This window comes from Tribolium castaneum, chromosome 9, assembly GCF_031307605.1.
Source record: "Tribolium castaneum strain GA2 chromosome 9, icTriCast1.1, whole genome shotgun sequence".
Classification (NCBI taxonomy): Eukaryota; Metazoa; Arthropoda; class Insecta; order Coleoptera; family Tenebrionidae; genus Tribolium; species Tribolium castaneum.
In genome coordinates this window covers 2,185,660-2,212,675 of record NC_087402.1, presented here as the reverse complement: position 1 = coordinate 2,212,675, position 27,016 = coordinate 2,185,660, and the positions used below count along the sequence as shown (strand labels likewise).

The following is a 27,016-nucleotide window of genomic DNA, read 5'->3' as shown; positions in this document are numbered from 1 at the left end:
TGATTTACCCATGATGTAGTGTTTACTGTGTCAACAACGTCGTCAACATGTTAACACCCTTGTATCCGTTTTTAACATATCTTTATTTCGAGTAATGATCAGCAGCACCAAACCGCAGATTTTATTTGTTCGTCCGAAAGGAAATGTGCATAATTACCTGCACCGTCGAGGAGAGTCTCTGATCCGGAGGTTTCGCTTGATCGGTCGCAGTTACCACCAAATTGTACAAGCCTTGACGTTCCCTGTCCAGTTCTTTCTTGGTTATAACGGTTCCGTTCGGTGTCATTTCAAAATCGCCGTTTTCGTCCCCGGCCGTAATGCGAAATACGATCTTTCCGTTGTCGCCTGCAAAAAATTTCGCCGATTATCGCCGGGAATATTGATGCTGTTTAATGAATATTCCGGGTGTTCCGAACGGCTCATTATGTTATCTGAACGACTCAAATAAAGCAAATGTAATTGGGAAATTTCTTAATGGCTTTAATCGGCCGACATTTATTCGCTGATAGGCGCGCATTGACCGTTATCTCCACTCCACAATTCAGCAAAACGCTCTAATTCAAAATTTTTAATTAGAAAACCGCACATTTACATATCTTAATCGAATCGACGCGTGATTTTTGTTTGGCTTTTGTAATTCCGCGACCCCGAGGTCGCGACTATTGTCTGCAATGTCGTGTTTATTACACTGTGTTGGTTTACGCAGTCTGGAAGGCCCTGTAATCTGCACACCGCGCAACACTCCCTTGTATAGATTGAATATTTTTCCTTCACTTGCAAAAAGCACACATTGTTATTAAGTGGCTCACCTGAGTCCAGGTCTGTGGCGCTCACTGTCACAATAGGAGTCGCAATTGACACGTTTTCGAAAATCTCATTGGTGTAGGACATGGGATCGAAGAGAGGAGTATTGTCGTTGAGGTCCAGGACGTTGCAGTAAACTGTCAACGTGCTGGAAAGGGCCGGATGGCCCGCGTCTTGGGCCTGCACCACCAAGATGTAGTGCTGCACCTGCAAAACAAGGGAATTATTGGTACAAGCTGCTTCCACAATAAATGTGGCCACCAAACAAATTGTGCGAGAATCAACGAATTTCCTACAGAATATAATAATAAATATAAATTATATAAATAATAAAAAGTAAACATAAATGTAAGTATAAGTATAAATATATGTATAAGTATAAGTATAAGTATAAGTATAAGTATAAGTATAAGTATAAGTATAAATATAAGTATAAGTATAAGTATAAGTATAAATATAAGTATAAGTATAAGTATAAGTATAAGTATAAATGTAAGTATAAGTATAAGTATAAGTACAACGTGCTCAAAAACACCATCAACTCAATGGTGTGTGGTAGAGAACTGGTTACATATAAAGGTAAAAATAGTAAAAAATTCTATGTATTAAAGTTATTGATAAATAACGGATCATGATCGCAATAGAATTTGATCAACAATAAAAATAAATTATTTTTGAAACCGTTTCCTAGGAAATAATTCCCAGTGTTGGCACATCTACACATTGTGATTTTTTTGATGAATTTTATTTTTTTTAAATTAAAGAAACTGCTAAAGTCTAATAGAAAATTTAAAAATAATTATTCATCGTTTTGTTAGGGAATGATTATCTTGTGTGAAGCATAAAAACATTAAAAAATAACAATAATAATAATAAGGTGTTTATTGGTGGCAAATATACATTACACAAATCAAGAAAAATATGTATATAAACATAGAAAACATAAGCAATTAGAGAAAAGTGGAATTATTTCGCTAGATTTTCCGAAAATCAGCCAAAAAAGCCACTAAATTGGATCGAAAAATTCATTATTTTGCCTTTTGATGTGTTGAATATTTCCAGTTGGAAACGCTAACTTAGTCATTTAGTGAAATTTTGCCCCAAAAATTAACCAAAAAAAATCCCTAAGTTTGTGCAAAAGTAGAGCAATTCTTGAATTTTTGAACAATATAAAGATAAAACCTGAGCTTTTGTGAATAAACTTAATAAAAAAATTCTTTGTATTAAAGTTATTGATAAATAACGGATCATGATCACAATAGAATTTGATCAACAACAAAAATAAATTATTTTTGAAACCGTTTCCTAGGAAATAATTCCCAGTGTTGGCACATCTACACATTGTGATTTTTTTGATAAATTTTAATTTTTTAAATTAAAGAAACTGCTAAAGTCTAATAGAAAATTTAAAAATAATTATTCATCGTTTTGTTAGGGAACGATTACCTTGTGTGAAGCATAAAAACATTAAAAAATAATGAAAATTAAAAAAGTTAACACAATAAGTTTGTAGCTTCAGATTTTTTAAAATATGACTTTAGGAATTTTTTCAACATTTTTCCCGTAATCTGCACTTGCTTCTTAATAACGTACCACTGAGTTAGTGCGCCAGTTTTTGAGCACCCTGTATAAGTATAAGTATAAGTATAAGTATAAGTATAAACACAACACCATGTTTATCCAATCCATCGTTTTACAACGACGTAAGAAATATTTTTTGCAGTGACCTAATTAATTTATTTTAAGGATTATAGAAAATTTCTGAAAAAATCCCGTGCATATAGAAAAATATAAAGTGTTTAATAACAAATGCTGAATTCTGCGTGATAGTTAGTTTTAATTTTTTTCAAGCTTTATTATTTTTCAATAAAAATCAATTTTAATGTAATTGTTTGGTCTCTGCTTTGTAGAAACAGATATAAGCACAGAATCCTGTGAACGTCCTGACTGCTTTTGAAATAAACGTTCGGACAATTTTTGAGTAACAAAAACAGAATTATTGCCTTTTTGCATAGTATGGTCGTTAATCCGGTTAATTGTCGTTTTAAATGGTTTATTGAAAATACGTGCTGGAAACAATCCGAAGCCTAGTTTTACTTTAATGAGTTTTTGCGCTAGTATTGGGAATCTGGTGGTGTACACGTGCATGCCTATAAAGCGTGGCCTGTGGTTCATTTCATCATAGGTTTAAAATGTCGTTTTTTTGCTTAAGGTTTCGGTTAAAAATAACCACAACGTTGTGTTGACAATAGTTAGCCTTTTTGTTCAGCTTGTGGTTGTTAAGGACCTCTTTGACTGGTTCAGGTTAAAGAAAGAGACGGTTCAAACAAGGTGGTATTGCAACACATTATCTTGTATACATGAAGCGTCCCGAATCGATGATGGTATATTTTATGGAAAACTTTTTACCTACTGCTAAACAAAGTTATAAAACATTTCGTATTGTGAGACGTCGCATTGTAGCAAAGCTAGAATTGTGTGTGGTGACGAAAAAACAACTAATTAATGCTGAAAAACGTTAATCGTTTCAGCCGTAAGTCAGAGTGAGACCGGAATACAAATTAACGCTAGTACCACACAAAGCGAGCTTTTGCACTTTTCGAGGATTTTCACCAAGTGTTTTGGAGGTTACACCATCTGAAATAGTTGTCTATGAGTGAGCGTGATCTATAATAATGGCGGAGTTCATGGAGGCCGCTGCGTGGGCTAAACCACTTGCTTGTAGTAATTGTCGAGCATAATTATCACAACTAATTTAACGTTTATAGCTAAAACGAAATGATATATCGCAGCGGAGGTGCGCCTAATATAAGTAAATTTGATAAGACATATGGTCGCTTGTTTTGGCTAATGAATCTCTTTCGACGATGGCGACCGATGCGGTGACAAAAACTAGAAACTGCAACAGGACAGGTTCCACTAAAACGACTTGCTTTTTGTCACGGGGATGATAATTGTGACATACATCCAGACCTAAAACTAGACGACACGACGACTCTTTTGACAAAATATAAATGCTAATCGCTTTTTATTATTACGCACATACAACTACAAATGAGAATTTCAAGATAAACAAGAGATCGCTCTGAACCAGTTCCTTAATAAATTCATTTTTTCAACCGGCTCGTAATAAATTTCCAATTAAAAGAAAAGTGTGATCACAAATTGCAATAGTACACGTGTAAATGGTAAAATCAAACTAGATAATTGCACGTCACCGTCTGACGATATCGCATTCATTTGCCCAAACGAACAACGAACGCACTAATTAACGTAATTTCAAATTACCGACTCGTAAAATTCTTATCGAGACCAGCTTCCGTCGTTGCCTCATCCATAACGAGCCATAAAATCAACAAATGTCGCGAGAAATCATTTTTATTTGCTTAATCAAACTCCGAACGCCTTGAAAAACGACACTAGCCAGCAAAATAAACAACACCGGCAATATTTTTATTTATGGGCCCTCTCCATTTTTAACTACCAACTAAATTTATGAATCGGGTTTCGGGTGTGACTTATTCGTTTCAGTCACCGAATTATTAGATTTATTCATGAACAAAACGTTTATCTATTCTATATAGGTATTTACAGTACAGGAAGGAAAGGTGTTTCTTTCGTATTTTAAGTCAAAAATAACCCGAAAAACTATCGAATTGTATAGCAAATGGGGTTCTTTTGCTTTTTTCGAGAACCTATTTTTCATGTTTTTCTCAAAATTTTGCTATCGAGAAATTACTAAATTTGGTAAAAATTCTCTTTTTTCCAGTGTTTTTGCACGTTGACTGTGCCTAGTAATGGTTTTGAAACGAAAACGTATTATTATTAATTATTACTATTACTATTATTATTATTATTATTATTATTATTTATTTATTGTATCTTTATCCAATTACAATTATTAACTTAAAAATATGATTTTTTGTTTATTTGAAACAATCAGGTAGTAGATAAATTAAATCCTTTTAAACGAAAGAGAAACAGTTCATTCAAGTGTAAAATATTTTGCTCACCTCTTCATAATCCAAGCGTGATGTGAGGGTGAAAACCCCTGTTTGGGGGTTGAGGGAAAAAACATCGTTGGCCCAATCACTGATCACTGAATAGGTGAGCTGTGCATTAATCCCCAAATCGGCGTCCACAGCCTTCACTTGCCCCACCTTATGCCCCCTTTGTGCATTTTCCGGGATATCAAAGGAGTATGCAGTTTCCAGGAAAGCAGGAGGGTTGTCGTTAGTGTCGGTGATCTGAAAAAAATCCTCCAACTCCAGAAACTGCAGAATTTTTGAAACTATCTATTTTCCCAGCCAGCAAACACTTATTGAGTCTTTAAATTTGAAAAAGCAGTGCAATTGATTTTTTTAGTGAGCCTGTTTTTTTACTTGACTTTTCTGGGTGATATAAAATTTTTGTTTGCTGAGTGGGAAAATTGGCTAGCTCCTGGACGCTCGCGCATGAATTGAGCTTGAAATGCGGAACTCGTTTTGGGCGAAGGAGGCGTTCTCCACCATTATGCAGTTACCGTGGCTGCAGTTTATCATAGTTGCCACCGCAGATGCAGATCCGACAGATTTCATACTAACTGCGAGGGAGCAACGAACTGTAATTGTCGATGGCATTGCTCGATTATTCTATACTGACGCGATTAATGGCCATGCTCGCGCGGAAAATATCACAACAACAATTCAAAACACTAAGTATTACTAACCTGTACAGTGAGAACGGTGTCCGTGTGCTGGTTGCCGTCACTTGCCCTTACTGTCAACTTGTACACGTCTTTGGTTTCGCGGTCCAAGGAGTCGACCAAAGTCAAAACTCCCGTGTTTTTGTCCAAGACAAAGTGCCCATCATCGCCCCGGATCAGAGAGTATTCTAGGACTCCGATGGTATCGGGGTCATCGGCCTTCACAGTGGCCACGGACTGGCCGGGCCCCAGGTCCTCCGAAATGGAGTAGTACAAAGGAGTGTCCTTGAAGGAGGGCGGGCTGTCGTTCTTGTCCAGGACCTTGATCTGGATCTGGAACAATAACCGATTTTTTGAGTGGTTTTAATTAGGAAACAATGGTCAGTTCCCGATTAATTTGGTTAAATTGTGGCCCTGACAGGCTGTATCGCTTGCTGGGAGGAATGGATCTACGTGATTATGTTGACGATATAAATACTTGATTTTCTTGTTGTGCTCATTTTAATTTGATTGCAATCTCTCGCATGGGACTAATTGGTTCTATTGATTTATAATAAGTCAGCAAGTGATGGTTTTATTGAAAGTGGAAGACATCGGGTCGAGCTTTACGGAAATGTAAATGATTCGAGTGTCGGTTAGTTTAGCCGCTGATAATTACATTGTTTTTTTAACGGCGGTCGTAAAGCTGTAAAGCCAACACAAAAATGATGTTAGCCATCATTTAAATCATCGTTCGCTCCTCAGGAATTACACAATCAAGGCTTTCGGGCCGATGTTTTATTCATGATATCGATAGTTTTGAGCGCATACATTAGGCGGCCGAACGGCCCAAAAATCGCGCCAGGGGCGCATTCGCCTAATTGCCCGTCCAAATTGGATCTCACAGAAGCCGTCCATCATTCCATAGTGTCTACGTCTCGTCACGCAGCCGAAGAATGGGACTTTCCGAGAAGGCAGCGGACAAGTCCCGAAGTGACGAAAACAAGTATACATTTAGTTAATACTCGGGTCTCTCATTAGTATTCTCCGCGAATTAATCCAAAAACAGAACGGCAAAAGATACCGACAACATTCATCGGCGTACATTCCGACTCAGTTCATTTCAGCCGCTAAACGACGTCAACCAGCACTGCAAATATTTCAAAATCGTACTGAAAAACTGCACAACCGAACAGACGAGACTCATAAACATCCAACGGGGAATGCACACAGGGACGGACTCAACGGGACAAACGCTTCCACAAAGCTTTTTGCATTCGGAGCTTTCGCTAAATTTGCACTAACGAACAACAAAAACACTACCGAAAGACAACTTTCTCCGATCTACATTTCGACAACAATTAATCATCCTGACAACGAGCGATAACGAACACCGATTTGTCTATGCAACTTTTTTCGACATCAAGACCTATCACGTTACTATTTGTTAACCAAACGGGAACTTGAATAATGCTCTTCTGGCAAATGTTACAAAACTTTTGCAAAAAAAATGATGTCGAAAATTTTACCTATTGGTATTGGTATTGGTTTTTTGTGGCTGATTTTTCAGAATACTGCAATATTTCATGTTTTTCAAAAAGCTGAAATGTAGTACTTAATAGTATGTTGTTAGTTTATTTTTATTATTTATTATTATTATTTTATTATTTTTCGATAAGAAGTGAGTGTCAATCAGTTCCTGCAATATGTTGAAGATTTATGACGCTTATTACGGATGTAGGAAGAATTGAGCTCAGTCACGAAACATTGCCTACTGTTTTTTAATTTGTTGTAGATGCAGTGGATAAAAATGTATGTTAATGATTCCGACTGGTTTGTCCGTATTTAGAGTCGATCTGAATATTTGTGATAAAACATATAGATCGATTAACGTTTATGTAAATCGAATTAACTGTGAAAGTAGTTGGGAATGCGTTCGTGACGTATGGAAATGGCAGCTTTTGTCTTTCTTGGTCTTATACAGGCGTTCACATTGTCATCAAGTCCTTTTCTTGTCCCATCGTTGCTCAGATACCCAGACAGGTTATACAGGTCAAGGGTACGACTTGTTATGTTGGTATTACAATGCGGCAATGCGATATGTCTGTACCAGCATGCAAATAAATAACTCGTCATAATTCACTCCATCAAGGTGCGCGTATTTTGGCGAATCAGTGATCCGTTTGGAAAAAGGGATCGCCGTCGCGTATCTAAACGACCTCGCTTACTTAGAATAATTGGCAATAAAGAGTAAATTGGGGGTCGATAATTCAGCGAGATGGAAGTGGAAATTGGATTTAATAAAAAAAACAACCGGTAGTAAATCTAAAGTAGTCTTTCTTGTACATTCATAAAACCTTCAAAATCGCAGATTAAAATAATGTATTCGATAAACAGATTCCAATAAATATATGATAAGCACTTGATACACGAAATGCTACTTAAAATTGCTCCAGTAGATTATCTCAACAGGCCATACCTAAGGATTCTTTGTGATTACATGCATCATCCGCTCGGGCGTTCGCGATTCTTGCGCGCTGCAAGAATTAACGACTTTTATTTCTCATTTTGGGTTGTCAGGTGCATAATGCAACATCGCTTAACCACTTCCAAATTTCCAAAAATATTCATAGCCAAAATAAAACATTTACGTTCTACTTCCGGCATTCAAATCTCTGGGTTACGCGTCTCATCGCCCGTTGAAGTCTCCGCCGAAACAGCGGCCCTGGCGTCGCAGGCTTCTACCCAGTGATTATGCGGCCAAAGTTTCGTGTTTTGACACATTGTTATGTACGTTACAGCTACAGTGACTGGGTGCAAGCAACAATTTTTCATTATGTTGTTGCGCGTTAGAGTTCGGAAGCGCTGCAATGTTTGGGCATCGACAAACACACGTCCTCCATCGGTAAACGCCGAGCAATTCGTCTCGGGACATTAATCAACAGATCCGAGACTTAAAGCGTATTTCTGTCAACGCTAAAAAAACAAATTACTCCACATCTTAGTTCGCAGCTGAGACGTCTCTGTCAGCCATTTTGAATTCGTTTCGTCAACAATGGGCTTTTTTCATTGTTGTTTCCATGGTAACCGGATCGGAATTCGGTTTTTCAGTCCGGTCCGGAGCTTTTAATTTATTCAGAGTCCGAATTAAACAGTGGGAAAATGAAATCGTGGCTGCGTTTAGTCGGCGGAATGTCTCTTGTCTAGGCGACGTCGTTCTTTATGAAATATCGAAATACATATCTCGAGTCGTTAACGATCTGAAAGAAACGATACGAATCGCGCTACAAGAGTCCAACCCGTGCAAGTCATCTTCGTGGTTCGCCTACGTCCGATTTCGTTTTAATTTTGCCAAACGTCATCGAAATTTCTGATAAATTTGTTATGTTAATGCAGGCGGAGACGTGCAGTCAAAATAAAGAGCACATTTTAATTGTTACTGGACAGTCATTCGAGTTAATTGACCTTTTTCTTTGTGGTATTTTTTTCGACTTCCCATATTAATTCGTGTAATGAGATTTGGTAAAGACTCTGATTAGGCTCGCATTGAGAACGCGACCACAGTTGAATTACAAATTTAAAGATGACATTCAAAAAAGCGCTGAACCGTTGCAGCGTCTCTCCAACTATTCATATTTAACGAGAAATTATCCAACAAAAAATTCTTTTCACAAACACGACGAAATTTTGTGCAGGTATTTCCGAACGTTCGGTGAAGATCCACCGATTCGGTAGCGTAGGAGGCCGGCACAGTGTTTACAAACCGTGACAAGAACGCCTAGAGGCGGTCCTTTGCTTAAATTATCATAACTTCAGGCGACGATACCGGCAAATTTACGGTTTTCGGCTTTGCCTGCTTAGAAGAGAGACGACAAAACGGTTCCTTGTTCGGCTATGACGAAAGCGCTTGCCTACCTAATAAATAAATCTGGCCAAGATTTTAAATGTTTTACGTGGGCATCTAGATCTCGCTACACGCGCTTCACTCCAACTCGAATCCGGATCCCATTTTCCGAAATCGAATCCATAAAACTATTATTTCGTGAAGTCTTGTAAAATAATATAATCACTTTTATAATATATGTTCTTTTAATTATTTTAAGCCTTTAAATGCATTTAAATTTCAAAAATTAATTATTAGTTATTAAAATGACACGCTTTTGGAACAACATTTTTGGACAAAGTTGTTCATCTCTTTTTTTTTTCTTCTTGTGACGGTTCCAAAAATCGACTTTAATCACTTGAAATTGCTGCTATGCTTTCAATACTTTCAATATAATCATTCAAAAGAGCAAAAACAGTTCGCTTTCAGTCAGTTTGCAATATTTGTGCTAATTAAAACTGAATTAGCTGGTGGTTAGTAAGTCAACAACTGGAGAATAGAAAATCTACCTTTCAAGCTTATTGCAAAAATGAGCATTTTTTTCTGTTTCATATTTTTTTGCAAAATCTAAAAAATCAAGGCTCTTTTTGTTCAAGGAGTTTTAACCGTAATGAGTTGTGTTATGAATATTTTCTTCGTAAAAAATATTAAATAGGTATGAGTACAGTGTTAAAACAATAATTTAGGAGCTTTATAATTATTGTATTCGGAATTATTCGGATAATTTCCTTCTAATTTGTAGCTATAAATAAAACACCTTTAAGCTTTTGAAGTGTATATTCTTTACTAAGGTATTACATACAGTGAGAATTTTATTTAACAACAATCATAAGTTCAATTTTAAAAAGTCCATGTCAGTGGCCTACAAATAGTTCCATAGTTACTAAAGTATTACACAGTGTGTTAACTGCTTTGTTTAAACATGAAGAAGCTAACTTGATGTTTTTATTTTAAAACAGACAATACAATTTGGGTTTCGGCTAATTTCAGTAAAATTTTGGTGCAGCTCTAGCGGGTCCTGTCTTGGGAGCGTCCCAACTTTGGTGGTTCCTTCGTTTTGGTCCTTTTTCCGGATGCCTTACATGCTTGGGATTGTCTTTATCCGCCACGCGAGTCATTTATAGCAGCCGTTTTATCGCTTTATTAGATGGCGAGGTCGTCGTAAACTGTCACACACGTTATTATTAATCTATTAATTCCGACCACTCGAAGAGACGCCATAAATACATTTATAACATTGTGAGCGTAAACATCGAGGCATTAATTACTGCAACCTTAACCCAATCATAACTGTGTTTCGCGTTCATGGAATCGAAATAGTAAAAATGTGTAAAAGAGTTCTCCAGGTTCGCTGTAATCTGATAATCCCCAGCACCTGTTGTAGACTTCTGACCGTGGTAACAATCAACGAAAATACTAGAAAAGCTTGTTATTCCGGGCGGCCCGTCTGAGGCCTCCTTTCAAGGTGAGATACAGGCAGATAGAGCAAGATTAAAGTCTTTCCCTTTTCACCCAGACTGACAGCGAATCTTTTCATTCCGGCATTGGCCTTGGTTGTGGGCATTGTAACCGCACCAGCAACTTCTTGATGGCCGAATTCGACACAGATCCACTTCGAAATTTGGGAACCTGCTCGCCGATGCTTTATTTGTGATTGGAAAAGATTTTTTCGTTTTTTTCAGCGTTTCACACGACCTCTAACTATTATCCCAACACGTCCAACAATAGCACAATAAAAACAAAATAGAAATGTATAACATCATCGACAAACGTCGAATTCAAGGAATAAAACACATTGCCACGCAAACCATGCAACAACACAAGCACTATTGTGGAATTGAAACGTTCAGGCGGCGCATAAATTAAGACCGGATTGGTCAATTACTGAATCAGCATTTTCAGCAGCGTCCGTCACGCCATTGAAATCGGCGACAGGATTTACTAACATTTTTAAAACCGCCTAGAATAAACACAATACGATTAAAACTAAGCAAGACTTAATTAATTTCAACGGCGATAACCATCTTTTCCTGAAATATACCTACAACCAAACACTTGGCTCAGGGATTTACAGGCAGTTCATTGTCTTAAATCTCGCCGCGAGTGACATGTACTCATGTTTATTGTGCGTCAGGCAGTAAAACTGAAATTAAACTTCTGAAGCTGCGTTTTTATGTCGTACACTTGGCGCTTTTCAATTAAAATTTCTGAATTTATTTTGAGCAAATCGGTGGGCGCTATTCAAATCGCTCGCCCCTCTTGTTAGACATTCGATCACATGCGCGAGTAAAAAACCACAATCGGAAAGCTCTAGACACACGCGGCATTCTTCTGGTGATTTAAACGCGTGTGTTGCGAACGAACGCAACATCCGACAAACAAAAATTACACCGGTTTCAGGACAACTTGCCCGTTATAAAGTCCTGCTCTAAGGCTCAAACTCGCCTAACAGCCGGCAAATTAAATGAACTAAACCGGATTTTTGACTGAATTCATGCTACGTTAGACATAGGCACTAAGTAAAATGGATTTGGTATCAAGTTCCTTACCTACATATGTAGCGTTTAAAGTAAATAAAAACCAGCTCGGGATTACATAAAGCTATTACCACACCGCAAAACGAAAAATGCAACTTTCCGGCAAATGAAGATATTATGCCCGCGCACGGCAATTACCACCAAAGACATCCACAAAACACCTAATGGCGATCTTCGTCACACAAGCGTTTTCCTTCCAGAGAAATTTTCAGTCGTAATAAATTAATTATGAACAATAAAGCGATTAGGTATTCGAGAGTTGTTTGTTCCCAGTCGCTGGTGAATTGAATCAAATATCTAATGCCTTTTATCCCAATTCTATTCTAATTAATTCGGCAAAAAATAATATAAATAAATTAATTATTAACGAAGTCCAACACAAGAATGATACGATTGTGAATTTATTTATTGACATAATTATTTTGTAAACTTTCATGCTAACAAGTTTAAAAACTCCTCTGTTACGCAGGCCGACATATGACAATTTTGTAAACGTTGTTTTAACTTTGAAAGTTGTTTTTGTACATTTCAAATGACAAAAAACTTACCTTTTCAGCAAAAACTCAATTAAAATAACATTGTTTTCACAAATTCTGAAATTTCAAACAGGATTTAAGACCAAAAATCAGTTTTTCTTCCTGTTCTTATTAAACTAAAACCAAAAAAAAAACCAAATTTGGTCGAAAATGACCAAACATTTACCATTTCTAAGCGTTTATTCAGCATGAATTATGTTAAAAATGACATTATTTTTGCAAGTTCTGAGAATTTAAACACGTTTTTAGACCAAAAATCAACTTTTTCTTACTGTTTTTATTCAACTAGAACGAAAAAATCCTCAAGTTTGGTCGAAAATAAAGAAAAAATTACCTTTTCTAAGCGTTTATTCAGAAAAAGCTCAATTATTGCGCAAATTTTCTAAAAAATAAGCCAATAAATCACAGAATTATCTCAAAAATTACATTATTTTTGCAAGTTCTGAAAATTTAAACACGTTTTTTGACCAAAAATCAAGTTTTTTCCCTTGGTTTTATCAAACTACAACGAAAAAATTAGCAAATATGGTCGAAAATGACCAAAAATATACTTTTTTAAAGCGGTTATTCAGAAAAAACTGAGTTATTACGCAAAATTTTTTAAGTTCTAAGCCAATAAATCACAGAATTAGCTCACAAATGACATTATTTATGCAAGTTCTGAGTATTTAAACACGTTTTTAGACCAAAAATCAACTTTTTCTTACTGTTTTTATTCAACTAGAACGAAAAAATTCTCAAGTTTGGTCGAAAATAAAAAAAAAATACCTTTTTTAAGCGTTTGTTCAGCAAAAGCTCAATTATTGCGCAAATTTTCTAAAAAATAAGCCAATAAATCACAGAATTATCTCAAAAATTACATTATTTTTGCAAGTTCTGAAAATTTAAACACGTTTTTTGACTAAAAATCAAGTTTTTCCCCTTGGTTTTATCAAACTACAACGAAAAAATTAGCAAATATGGTCGAAAATGACCAAAAATATACTTTTTTAAAGCGTTTATTCAGAAAAAACTGAGTTATTACGCAAATTTTTTTAAGTTCTAAGCCAATAAATCACAGAATTAGCTCACAAGTGACATTATTTATGCAAGTTCTGAAGATTTAAACACGATTTTAGACCAAAAATCAAGTTTTAGCTCGGGATTACATAAAGCTATTACCACACCACAAAACGAAAAATGCAACTTTCCGGCAAATAAAGATATTATGCCCACAAAACACCTAATGGCGATCTTCCTCACACAAGCGTTTTCCTTCCAGAGAAAAATCGGCCTGTTTCCAGTCGTAATAAATTAATTATGAACAATAAAGCGATTAGGTATTCGAGAGTTGTTTGTTCCCAGTCGCTGGTGAATTGAATCGTGGAAGAATATCTAATGCCTCTTTCTCGAATGCGCTTATAAACGAACATGTATTTTAATTGTAGTTATTTCGTTGCCTGCAACCATTGTGGTCCAGTAAAGGCCTGTTCTAGTAATCCAGTGTTTGAGGTCGATGAAGAATCCGAGCGCTTGCCATTAAACGCATGCAAATGAATAATGTATTTCATATTTCTGAAAGTTTGAAAAGCTTAAGGCTCAATTGCTGTGGAAGTTGTGCACTTAATATGATAAATAGAAGAATAATTGATTGCTGGTGAAGCGAGCGACGTTGCCGCTTCTCCATATCTCACGCGGAAAAGTCCGGGACGAGATCGTATCGCTTTGATGGCAAAAAGTTCGGCCATAATTTCGATACGAAATATTTAGCCAACAAGGTAATTATTTAAGGTGGTACGGTCTATCATTATACAATTTGCATAAATTAAATGATTTTAGAAACAGATAGATGAATTTTTTCTGAATAAATTTTGGCCGAAACCGTACACAATTCCGAATTTATCGGACGATAATTACAATGTAAATAGGACGAAAAAAGTCATTAGTTAGCGGGAAGACCACAACTAGTGTGGGTGGCCGTAAATCCACAAATCCCGACCGGAGAAAGGCGGACACTCCTACGCACTTTCTCTCGCGTATCAGCTGCAGAAATGCACCGAGGGTGAAAGAAAAAACTGTCGATTGTATGCTCAAGTGATTATCCACCTGAAACAACTTGTCCCTCCTGTGTTTGTCGTTCTTTTTCAATAAAGGTGCGAAGGAACTGAATTAATCAACCACACAGCCTATGACAGACTACAAGTGGATTTTTCTGTTAGGTCGTCTGACTCTAGGTATCAGCTCGACAGCCGACAATCGATACATTATAAAGAGCAAAAGTGAATATTAATCTTCATTATTCTGCTTGTAGTGCCGTAATGAACGCCGCCTACAAACTGAAGAGTCCGGTGATTGCTGTTGGGCGTGGTCGATTTACAATCGCACACTGTCACTTTTGTTTCGGACGCTTTCGCACCGAAATCTAAGCCACAATAACAACTTTCCCAACTTCCTGCAAGAAACGCCGCTTAGATAGAGCTTATTTATGATCCTACAAAACTCTACAATTACTCTTGCTTATACCGATTTGATTTTTACAACGTGTTATTAACCAATACAATAAATCACGATTTCCTGTGACAAATTTTTCGTTTGCGTAATCGATTGCTAAAAATAATGGGATCCTGGCCGGTGGCATTCGCCGCCTTGGCCAGTCCTAGATTGACCAGACTCTAGTAGTTATAGCTCGAGTGATCACAGAAGTGGCCAATTGCTCATTTGTTAAAATCAGCGATTGGCGTAATAACGAGGAATAAAGAGATTTTAGAGGCAAATAATTTGTAAGTGCCTATTTATCGTGAGTGTATAAATAGGCGGGTTATTCCGGCGGTTTAATCATGCGGTTTGAGAGTTATAGTTGCATTTGCTGGAATGGCGGTTTCGCCGCTCCTCTAATAAATATATAAGCATGTATATTACACGTGTAAGTGATAACTTAACATCTTATTAAAGCGGCTGCACGCAATAGTAGGGTTAAGTAGCCGAGTTCACGCCATTTTGGTATTTTGTCGGTGACGTGTGCATGGCGGGCATGCGCGGTGGGAGTTCACAGTTTGTGAAGTTATGAAAGTTTACGACTTTGCCGGCACGCCAATTATTACTCGGCGAAATAATTGGGAGTCGAGCAAGACTATAAACATCGACCGACTGGGATTGAGAAAAACGAATATGAACGAAATTAAATAAAGATCGGACGATGATAAAACTTGATGCGTTTAAGCGCAGGAATTATAACGCGTTTCCGAGATATTTCATGCCGATTTTTGACGTTAGAACGCTTAGCGCTCACTACGGGGTACAATTAAGTACCGACATTGATTCTAATAAGCCGAGCTGCTCCTCTTACGCGTTAAACCTCTGATTAATTTTACATTTCCGCATAAATGATTCTCGGTTAATTAGCGGACTATCAACTCTAAATGCGCGAACAAGCCAGAAGCTGGCTTTGTTACATAAAGGACTCAACAATCAAACTTTCTATTCGATTGTAAGGCGACTTTTGGAAGCAAAACAAAACATAAAGGAGTTCCTTCTTTGATATATTTAATTGAGTTGGACACAAGATTAAAAAGTTCCAAAACCAAAATTTTATTTAAACCATTGTTAAACTATTACAAAAAAAGCAAAAGTGTAATGACGGTTGTCTCGCGTGCTGTCGGGCTATAAGTGCATAGAATCAAGGTTTGGTACCTAAATCAAAAGCATATATTGGTAAAAAAACTAGTTCTTTTTCCACGATACCACTGGAAAGGCCAAAAGTTTAAACAGAATGAGCTATAGTTGATAAAAGTGGCAATAGGTATTTCTATTACTCACACTGTATCTATTTTTTTGTAATAAAGTGATATAGTGTGTGGCAAGATTCTGTTGGAGAATGAATAAAAATTTGAGTGCCGTTCCAAAATCCAAAATAATACGTTGAGAACTCAAAGTTTAAAGATAATGTGAATTGTGTTATATTTTCTCACTCTATAACTTACTATCTAGCAAAACCTGCATTATTAAAAAATAACTTAAGTTATGATATACTTCTGTATAACCCTTGAGCCTTAAAGCTTAAAAAAGTGGACTATAATAGATTCAGAGAAAAAGTATTCACTTTCTTAGTTACACTAGAACCAATTCTACAAACAAAGACTTATTAAGTTGTTCACACTTTTTTATTTCACACATTCTCATAATCTCACCGTCAACATTTCGTTCGTACTGCATTTGTACATACATAATAATTAACTATTCGTATAAGAGTTAGTTTAGTTTCGAAATATGTATTGTAAGTACTTCAAAAATTGTCTTTGATCAAATTTATTTTTGCATTTTAGATCATTAAAAGCATTTTTTTTGCTTTTTGCTATGATTTCTATGGTTGACCCCAAGTTTCCTGATTTACTCTACTTTATCCTAATTTTATTCTAATTAATTCGGCAGAAAATAACATAAATAAATTAATTATTAACAAAGTCCAACACAAAAATGGTACGATTGTGAATTTATTTATTGACATAATTATTTTGTAAACTTTCATGCTAACAAGTTTAAAAATTCCTTTGTTACGCAGGCCGACATATGAAAATTTTGTGAACGTTGTTTTAACTTTGAAAGTTAAAACAACTGTTTTTGTACATTTCAAATAACAAAAAACTTACCTTTTCAGCAAAAACTGAATTAAAATAACATTGTTTTCACAAATTCTGAAATTTTAAACAGGATTTAAGACCAAAAATCAAGTTTTTTTTCCTGTTCTTATTAAACTAAAACCAAAAAAAAAACAAATTTGGTCGAAAATGACCAAACATTTACCATTTCTAAGCGTTTATTCAGCAGAAACTTAAAAGGTAAGCCAATAAATGACAGAATAATGTTAAAAATGACATTATTTTTGCAAGTTCTGAGAATTTAAACAGGTTTTTAGACCAAAAATCAACTTTTTCTTACTGATTTTATTCAACTTGAACGAAAAAATCTTCAAGTTTGGTCGAAAATGAAGAAAAAATTACCTTTTCTAAGCGTTTATTCAGCAAAAGCTCAATTATTACGCAAATTTTCTGAAAAATAAGCCAATAAATCACAAAATTATTTCAAAAATTACATTATTTTTGCAAGTTCTGAAAATTTAAACACGTTTTTTGACCAAAAATCAAGTTTTTCCCCTTGTTTTTATCAAAATACAAGGAAAAAATTAGCAAATTTGGTCAAAAATGACCAAAAATATACTTTTTTAAAGCGTTTATTCAGAAAAAACTGAGTTATTACGCAAATTTTTTTAAGTTCTAAGCCAATAGATCACAGAATTAGCTCACAAATGACATTATTTATGCAAGTTCTAAGGATTTAAACATGATCTTAGACCAAAAACCAAGTTTTTCTTCCTGTTTTTACTAAACTAGAACAAAAACATTAAGAAATTTGGTCGAAAATGACCAAAAATTTACCTTTTCTAAGCGTCTATTAAGCGAAAACTCAACTACTGTGCAAAATTTCTTTCTAAAGTTCTGAGAATTTAGACATGATTTTAAGCCAAAATTCAAGTTGTTACTCCTGTTTTTATTTAACTAGATCCAAAAAATCTCCAAATTTGGTCGAAAAGTTTTGCTTAGAACTGTCTTAGTAGTTGGAGCTGTGGCTTCACTGCTCTTTGACGAAATAGCTGTAGCTTAGCTCTTTTTGTCCAAAGCTTTATGTGTTTGAAGCTCTCATGTGTAGTTAAAAAGTTAATCTTTCTCTAACGCCGTCTCGCGGCCAAAAAAGTCCTTGCTGTCATGTTTTTGATAAATGAAACGAAATGCGACCGGTAGCGCGGTCATTACGACGTTAGTGCGACCCTGCCGCTACAATGCCCTCCGATTCACATCGCATTACGGTATTTAGAATATAAGAAAATTAGCGCAATTTTCACATTAGGCGTGACGTAACGCAGCGCGTCATTAATCATCATTATTGAAAGAATACGGCGGTCCTCTGCGGTCCACTCGTGCTGACATCAGTCGTCCCAATAATTTGTAGGAATTGGCGAATTTATTGTGGGAAGCGTAATCTCAGGTGGAGCCGGCGAGAATTAATAAATCGCCGCCTCGCTCATCTCATGCTCTACTCACGTTGGACTAACCGCAGAAAAAGCAGCCTCATTTAGCCAATTATTAATGATAATAAAATTCGGCCCTCGAATCGTCAATGAATTTATAGCTCTTAGTATTGTGTGCTAACGACTAGGCAAAAACGACAAATTAATTATTATTTATGTTTAATGCGAGGCTGGAATCTGCCGAATTTCAATTGAAACTCCTAGCCAATGACCCTCGGAGACCTCACGGATGATTATTTATGCAAACGCGGACGACTTTACATTTATACGAATTTATTTTATAATAAAATTAGATTTACGACGCGAAGCGAGCTTTGTTTCACTCCTGCGAGATATCTCACCACCCTGTATACTGTTACGAAACACGCCCATTGTATTACGGTGTGTGGGTTCGCTGTATAAGATTTCGCAAACAGAAATTGGTTTTGTGCTACGACTACGTCAAGAATTCGAAACATCTAGTCGCACCTTTTATTGCGGAACAGACGACCCTCTGGCCTAATCGATTTTATTAAAGCGTGGAAATGAACTTCCGCCGAAAGGATTTTTTCCTGTCCAGGCTGTACCTGTCGGTAGAAAAATTTAACGAGTCGACATTCCTCGCGGCTTGGAAAAATCGGTGCCGATACCGTCTACCATTCATAAATCATCCGCGAACAAATCGATGCATATTTTGATATTCGACTGAATCTTATTGGTATGATCAATTTTTGCGGATACGTATTAAAAATTGCAGCACCGCCCAATAATTTTATAGAGCATGAAAGTTCAGTGTGTGTGTCCCTTTTTGATACGAATACTCCACGTTATACCGTCTTTTCCTCCTCCAGGCTAACTTAGAGCGGTAATTGCAGCTGTGTGCGGAAGATAGCTTGTCAGATAAACTCATTTGGTGGCGGTCTGAAGTGCTTTCAGTCTCCTGCATCGATAATGCCGACGATTTTTGCATGAATTATCCGAGGATGGTGGTTATTTTTTTACAAATCGATTGCTCGCCTGCCATCATCATTTGCATATGGCCGAAAACCGAAACGCGCGTAAAAAGACCAAAATGCACAGCGATTTGGAAAATCACACCAAAAGCTCCTCAAAATCCTTCAAATTTCAGGACATATTACAGCAATATATAATTTTTTTGTAACAAAAGTCTAAAAGATTCCATGTGGAAGAGTGTTTATTAATGTCTTTGCCGTTGTTTTAAAAAAATAAAATCGCCATTTTATCATTACATTTATTTCCATAAATTTCCATCAAAATAAATAAAACCCACTCTGTTCCCTGATGCCACATCGTTCACGAAAAAAAATCAAAAAGGAAGCTCGATTAAATTATACAATAAGATTTCTTAATGAAAATCTTAAAACGTGTTATAGTGTCTTTCAAAAATTAGAACCTTAGCCTCTTCTTTTAAAATAAACACTTCAATTATTTTAATATTGTTTGACTAATATACCCTGTGATCACATAATACCCCAAATACGATTTTCTTTGGCTAAATTTATTATTTATTGTTTATTTATCTATTTTTAATTTGTTTATCATGTTTCAGCGTTTGGAAAAAGCCAAAAAAAAATATCAATTACAACAAAATTTATCGATTTCTTATAATATTAAGACGGGAAGAATCGTAAAAATGCCAAGACAACACATTTGGCGATTTTTGTCTTATTTTCTATGAAATTTTTCGAAATAATTTATTTAATTTTAGGTTGAAAACTGTACTAAAAATAGACATTTTAATATAATAAAAAGTCGCGAAAAAATTAAGCTTTAAAAAAAAAGCTCGAAAATGTGCTTATTAGAACTAATTTTAGGATTCTAAGCTTAACAACTCGAAAGGAGCACAAATAACAACAGATTCCATCTACTGAGCATTTTGGATTTTTTTTCGTGTTTGGAAATAGATTTTTTTGGCTGAAAATGAACAATAAAAGCAAAATACGTAATTTTATCTAACTTTATGTTTTTGAATTAGTCTAACAAAAGCTCCAATGCGAATTTTTTAAGCTTAAAGACGTGCTTAAGGTGAGGAAAACCGTAGGAATTCCAAAGAAACACATTTTAAAATCGTATTTGGCGATTTTTGTATTATTTTCTACGAAATTCTCCGAAATAATTACAGTGAAACCTCCCTGAATGAACATCTCCGTATAGCGGACACCTCTTCACAACGGACATTTTTACAAGAACGTAATAAAACCTATATCAAAATTTCCAGCCTCCCATTAGTGAACATCTCCCCACAACGGACAATTAAAAATTCCCCATCGGTGTCCGTTGTTGAGAGCTTTTACAGTAATTGTGTTTTAGGTTGAAAACCGCTCTAAAACACTTAGCATTCCGTCGTTTCGATAGACAGTTTAATAAAAAATCGCTCAAAAATGTGCTTTTTAAGCCTGAGTTTAGCTTAACCACTCGAAAGGAGTACGAATAACAACAGATTCCACCTACTAAGCATTTTGGATATATTTTTCATAATAGGTAGTTCTAGAGGTGGTTGCATTTTTAGCTGAAAATGTTCAAAAAAAAACAAATTAATGTAATTTTGTCTCACTTTATGTTTTTGACTTAATTTAATAAAAGCTCATGAAAAGACTGAGCTTTGAAATAAAAACGTGCCTCAAACGCTCGCAAATTTAAAAATAATACTATTTGTCATATTTTCGTCCGTAATTTGATGATTTTTCGGTTTATTTCTGGCAAAATCTCTCGAAATAATTTTGTATCTGACTGAAAACATGCAAAGATTCTTCACAAAAATAAAATAATATAATTTGTGACTTAATTAAATATTTGTTTGGGTTAGTTTAGCGAAAGCTCATGAAAGTACTTAAAAAATAACTTAGTTTCGACGTAATTTAGTGATTTTTCGCCTTATTTGGAAAGAAATTCCCGTAAATACATAGCTGCGTTTCTGGTTTAAAACTTATTGCTTTGCATTAATCATGTAATTCAAATTAGGTAACTACTAGTAAATTATAATTTTGAAATTTTGTAAAAACGTGACTACGTTGTAACTACAAATAAAAAAATTGCCACGAGCTAGAACATTTTGTCTCAAATCGTTTTATCTCTTTAAATAAATAAATTAATGAGTTGTCACGAAAAGATTGGTGTATGTTTGAATTTCGAAAGTTAGCGTAAAGCCGCCGCCGCATCCTCTATTTCCCGTTCGTCCTTTTTTCCGCTAAACTTTACGATCTGCAGAAATATCGATGTTACTGATCGCTATCAGGCGCGTTGTCGTCTGCAGATCTTTCTTCGTTTTTTATTGAGACGTCATATTTTCTTAGCGCGCGCGCCTTCTCCTCTCAAGAAACAGGCGAACTCTCGCGGAATCTTGATCTGCGAGCGTCCTTTTTATTAGCCACACGTAAACCAACAACATAATTTCTTTGTTTGCTGATACACAGCTTGGCGCTGTGTCCAAAGAGAGAAATTACTTGTAGACGAGCCGCGCTACGTCTATTTTTTCATCGGGGAAATTTTCTGCCGTGAATTGGATTGAAACGAGCGATTTGATCGCGGTTACGAAACATATACTCCCTCCAGCCCAAACACAATTACATCCCCGATTTTATTAGCTCGATCCCACGTCAAAAAATTAACATTTTAACACGTAAAGATCTGTATAAAACAATCGTATAATCATCCATGTAGCACATTGTTTTGAGGTTGTAGTTGCCATCACGAACGGACGGGTCCGGTGTAAATCTGGCGGAGCCGCAATTCGGTTTGCCATCGGGCGTCCGAATAACCCGTTCCACGCACGACGGGGGGCTCACTGTTTTAACTTAAATTTATATGACAAATAAATTCAACTCATTTACATTTGAATTTTAATCCATAAAATTTACTTTGAACGAGAAGAGTCACACGTGTGTTATTTAACAGCTTGGCTTATGTTCCACACTACGCTCAATTCGTCAAACAATAATAGCCCGGAATTATCTCTTCCCACTAGTCAAACTAATTAGAAAACAGCCAGAGATACTCCGGGAATGTAAATTCGTTTATTACATCACCTGTGCACACCTCTAAATAATTACACCTAATAAAAACTCGTAAATAGCCCTAACTTGTTCATAAAATCGCCATTTTTACAATCTGTCATATTTATAAAACGCACTCGACATTCAAAAAATATCATTGTGCCCACGCCACCGGCTCACATTAAGGTTCAATGCTCGAGAAAAACCTGAACGTTTATTTGTTTTCTCACTACGACGGCTAAATGATTTTTATAACAAATCAGACAGCACATTGATAGATTGATATATATTGCCTTGTCAATTATATTTTATTATTAACTGGAAACTATTAATCACAGAGTTGCAGAGATGCCAACTGGCCAAATATCCGCTCCAATCCACAAAATTTCAATCACAGAATATTACAACGTTCTAGTGTCAAGTATAGAAACCGATATTCTGGCCTTAAACTGGAATCTCAATCCAAGATGAATAATATAAAAGTTTTGTGAATTGTTATTAAAGTAACAATTAAGATTATATTGTAGAAAGTCAAAATTATTTTAAAAAATATCTAGAAAATTGAAAAATAAATGACACTACCATTAGATAACAGTTTTTTTAAAACTGGAGGACTACTGAACTATTGCACTATTAGAGGTGGCAAGAATATTGCTAAAAAAATACCACATTGAAAACTGGATGTTTGTTAGTCATTTTTTGTTAAAAAAAATTACCGACACTTTACGTCCAATTGCAAAATATAGAATTTTTGAACAATTTTTCCTTTAAAATTTTGATATTCTTAAATACTTGTTACATAATTTGAAATATAATAGTAGTTTTAATTAAAGATAAAATATTTTGAATTGGAATATTTGCAAAATACTCAAAATATTTCGTAAGAATATGCGAAAATAATGCATTAAACAATTACAATTAAACATAGTACCAAATCAGAAACAAATAAATAAAAAATACAACGTTATGTTATTACAGCTAAACAAATTATCAAAAAAAAGCGTTATCTCCATCACTAAACACCATATAAAAGTGACCCTGTTTCAAAAAATAAAGAAAATAATTATGAATCGTTAAGATTTCGTTAAAACGTCAAGTGTTGATCAAAATTATTTGCTCAGAAAATGAGCCATTCGTCCTCTTACGATTAGATACCTCTTCGAACATCCAAAATACACAATTTTGCCAATATATAAAAGTGAAACGTTTATAATAATTAATATTATAAATATTTCTTTAAATTTAAAATGAAGAATTCAGCAATAAGTGAAAATTTAAAATTGTAAAACTTCAAATGAAAGAAAGCTGAATTTTTTGAAAAAAAAACAAATCCTGAGATCATCGAGTTGGAAATATTAGAAATAAAATTCGGAGAATAGCATTTTAGATATTTTTCTTCTGACAAATCTATCACAAGAAGAATTACAACAGTTGTATTTTCAAATGTGTAGGTAAGCAGGTATTTTTTATTGAAAATGGAAAAAGCTAAGAAAGAAACTGTTGATCAGAGGGCATGATTTCGCTAAACCTAACAAATAAAAAGAGAAACAGAAGCGTTCAGTAAACTTTTCAGCCGAAAACATAAATTTTTGATAAGATTTCGTCAAAAATAAGATGAAAAATTATAAAACAGAGAATGTCTGTATTTTCGTATTTAGATAAATAATATAGTTTTTGAGCAAAATTTTTCTAAACCACACTGAACATTCATTAAATCAGTTTCTTCGTTCATTGGTACAATTTTTATTCAGAAACATAATTACTTCGCAAAAAAATAGGAACGCTGAAAGGTCAGGTCAGGTCTGTTTTTTCGTTTATTGGTACATTTTTCATTCAGAAACTCAATCAATGCAAGCTGAAAAGTTGTCGAATTTGGACGGAGTGGTGTTATTTTAGCGTTTTAATTTTTGGAATTTGAGGGCCAGCTTATATACTTTTAAAGTATTCAATAATATTTTACGGCATAAATTTTACAAAAAAACGAAGATTAATTATCTTTTGATAAACTGCTTCCTTTAAAAATTCAAAGGACAATTAGTTAGAACAAAGGCTTGTCCTTTGAAATAAAGGATGATCTTTACTTCTCCTTGTAACAAATGGCCGCAGCACAAAATGGTCGGCCTATAGCACGTCTAAACAGGGGATATTTATTTTTGAACATATCGATAGTTGTCGGTTGAGATACAGCACACCCGCTGTGTTGACCCCTGGGTGCCCCAATGGTGGACGTTAATCATAACCAAAACACAAGTTCGGCCATTATTTACTCCCAACTTGTTCAAAATTAATCCCGATAATCCTGAATTGTGAAATTCCGATCGATAAACAACATCGAGCGTTCCATTTCTCGAGGAACCACCCACAGTTACGACAATACATAATATATGCAAATGACAACTCTCACTTTCATTCGATCTGGAACATATCTGCCGAGTGCGAAAAGAGAAACTTGAAATATCTAGAAACACATCTCAAGCTGAAAAAATCAAATTCATTATAATCATTTCTCACAAGCCGTGTTCATGCTCTGGGAACAAAACGCAACGATACGAATCTGTTTAACAAAGTTAAATTCCGTATTAACACGTTAACATTTTGCATGGTCGGTTTGCGCTTGAAATTATGGAACCCACAAAACGATCAGATTAATTGCGTTAAGCTCCCGAAATATTTTTAAGTTATCTAATAAAGCATCATTCGGGAACGAGATACGCAACCGTCCTCGTCCAGACCAAAACTCTCTTTTTCTCGCTTTCGCTACTGTATGCCCGCCCCTTATTAAAGTGGAAGCGGCACTTTAATTCTGGACCAAACAATTATTATCGGCTATCTCCGTCCGACCTGAGTGCCTCGACGCAGTCCTTTCGCCAACCTCAAAACCGGATAATTATCGTGAGATCCGGCACCTGTTATTTCATGAGCTTTGTCGCCGTTCGTCCACAACCCTGATTAACGGGAACCCACACGTTAGGACCGAACTTTATCTCGAAGCGCGCGCTGCACGAAAAAATCAATCGCTTATTCGAAAAACTAGCCACAATTTCGGATCATCACGATATCTACAAATAATTATTGGTTGTTAAACAATGTGCTGTCAGAAATAATTGCCGGAGTGGCCCGAACCTCACTGTGGAAAAAACTTTTCTGTTATGCCAAATGGGCGCCCGATCGTAATCACATGCTATTATCACGAATTTTATGCGTCTGCCGAATTTCTATGAGAAATGCATAAAACGGCCACCCGGCAGACACAGCTTCAAACTATTCATTAGGCCGCCAGGTTCATGCGGGTACGGGAAACACCCCCAATTGCCGTGCGTTTGTCCACCGCCAATATTCGTAAAGAATCTAGCAACAAAGCGGCCGCTTTATCGCTCGCATCTCCGATCGCAAATTTCTCGTAAGCCATTGTAATTTGTGGGCTACAAGTAAGTTCAAGCCCAGCAGGAGTTTCGCACTGCATACGTTGGTATATGACGCCGTTGTTGATTCAACAACAGACAAGGCTCATTTTTCCCGCATCAAATGATGGAAAAACGCAAATGCTTTATGCAGGCATTTTCTTTATTTTTATTGCCGCTCATTGTGATATTGTGACACGGCCGAAGGCATTAAGATATCCAAATAGAGAGCGGGTTTCTACACGCAAGTCCGGGAAATAAAATATAAGTTAGTGGAAAATCTAGTTTTGCAAACCACGAACGGAGAGGCGATATCTTGAATTTAAATTAGTTTTAATTGATTAGGTTATCTGTTTAATTATTATTGAAAATACGGCAGTTGTTACCGATACGCGATAGCATTTTGCGCGTTATTTATTAGGCTGCCGTCAACTGTGTGGGTACCTACTGCTAGATTTTTCGCACCACGATTGAAATTTCGGTACAATAAACCAGTAGCGTGGGACTTGTCGGAATTAATTTCCCGAGGTACCGAAAAAACACATCGTTACAATAACAATGTTCTACCAGGAATCACAATAAAACACGTTTTTAGTGTTGTTTCCAGAAAACTGGCAAGAGCCAGCTAGCTAATTTAATAAATGGTGACCGGGCCGGGATTCGTTAATTCGACATGGCTTTAATGGTTCCTAATCGGAAGACTAATGCTCGGAGATATGCCCTGCGTGTCCAAATGAATATTCATTTCGAAATGAACGATGTCGCGTCAAAATTTGTGATAGAATGCATTAGACGAGAGCACGCTGAATGATAAATTCCTGGCGGTGATGGTCTCGAAACAAATTGAAAGTGCCTGTAATGGATTGTGGTTGCTTTCGGTACAGAATGACGGGTGATTTGCATGAACAAAGATTTACAAAGGAGAAAAAAGCGATATTTTGTAGCTGTTGATTATCGAGGCGAGCGATAGCTCTTATCATAATTCGTTGCATTAAGTGGCAGTAAAAGCCCGCTCCTACCCCATGCAATCACGCTCTCGTTATTTATTGGATATTGTCTAGTAACCACCATACAAATGGATCTAAAACTCTTCTGTAAAATACGCTCACTTCGACAATGTTGTCGTGATTGCGCGAATT

The 27,016-nt window shown here is 35.8% G+C and overlaps 1 protein-coding gene and 1 long non-coding RNA gene across 2 annotated transcripts in view; one reads left to right on the top strand and one right to left on the bottom strand.

Moving 5' to 3' along the window:
- Window positions 1-27,016, bottom strand: part of ft (fat) — a 51,489-nt gene that overhangs the window by 15,377 nt on the left and 9,096 nt on the right. The window contains exons 2-5 of the mRNA XM_965991.5: window positions 5,513-5,821; window positions 4,818-5,051; window positions 810-1,011; window positions 158-345 (exon numbers count right to left, since the gene is read on the bottom strand). Of these exons, the coding sequence (XP_971084.2) occupies window positions 158-345; window positions 810-1,011; window positions 4,818-5,051; window positions 5,513-5,821 (933 nt within the window). The remainder of the gene's footprint in view (window positions 1-157; window positions 346-809; window positions 1,012-4,817; window positions 5,052-5,512; window positions 5,822-27,016) is intronic.
- LOC107397774 (uncharacterized) lies at window positions 10,595-11,340 on the top strand. The gene is made up of 2 exons (XR_001574803.2): window positions 10,595-10,815; window positions 10,867-11,340. It is a non-coding gene; the product is annotated as an uncharacterized LOC107397774 (long non-coding RNA).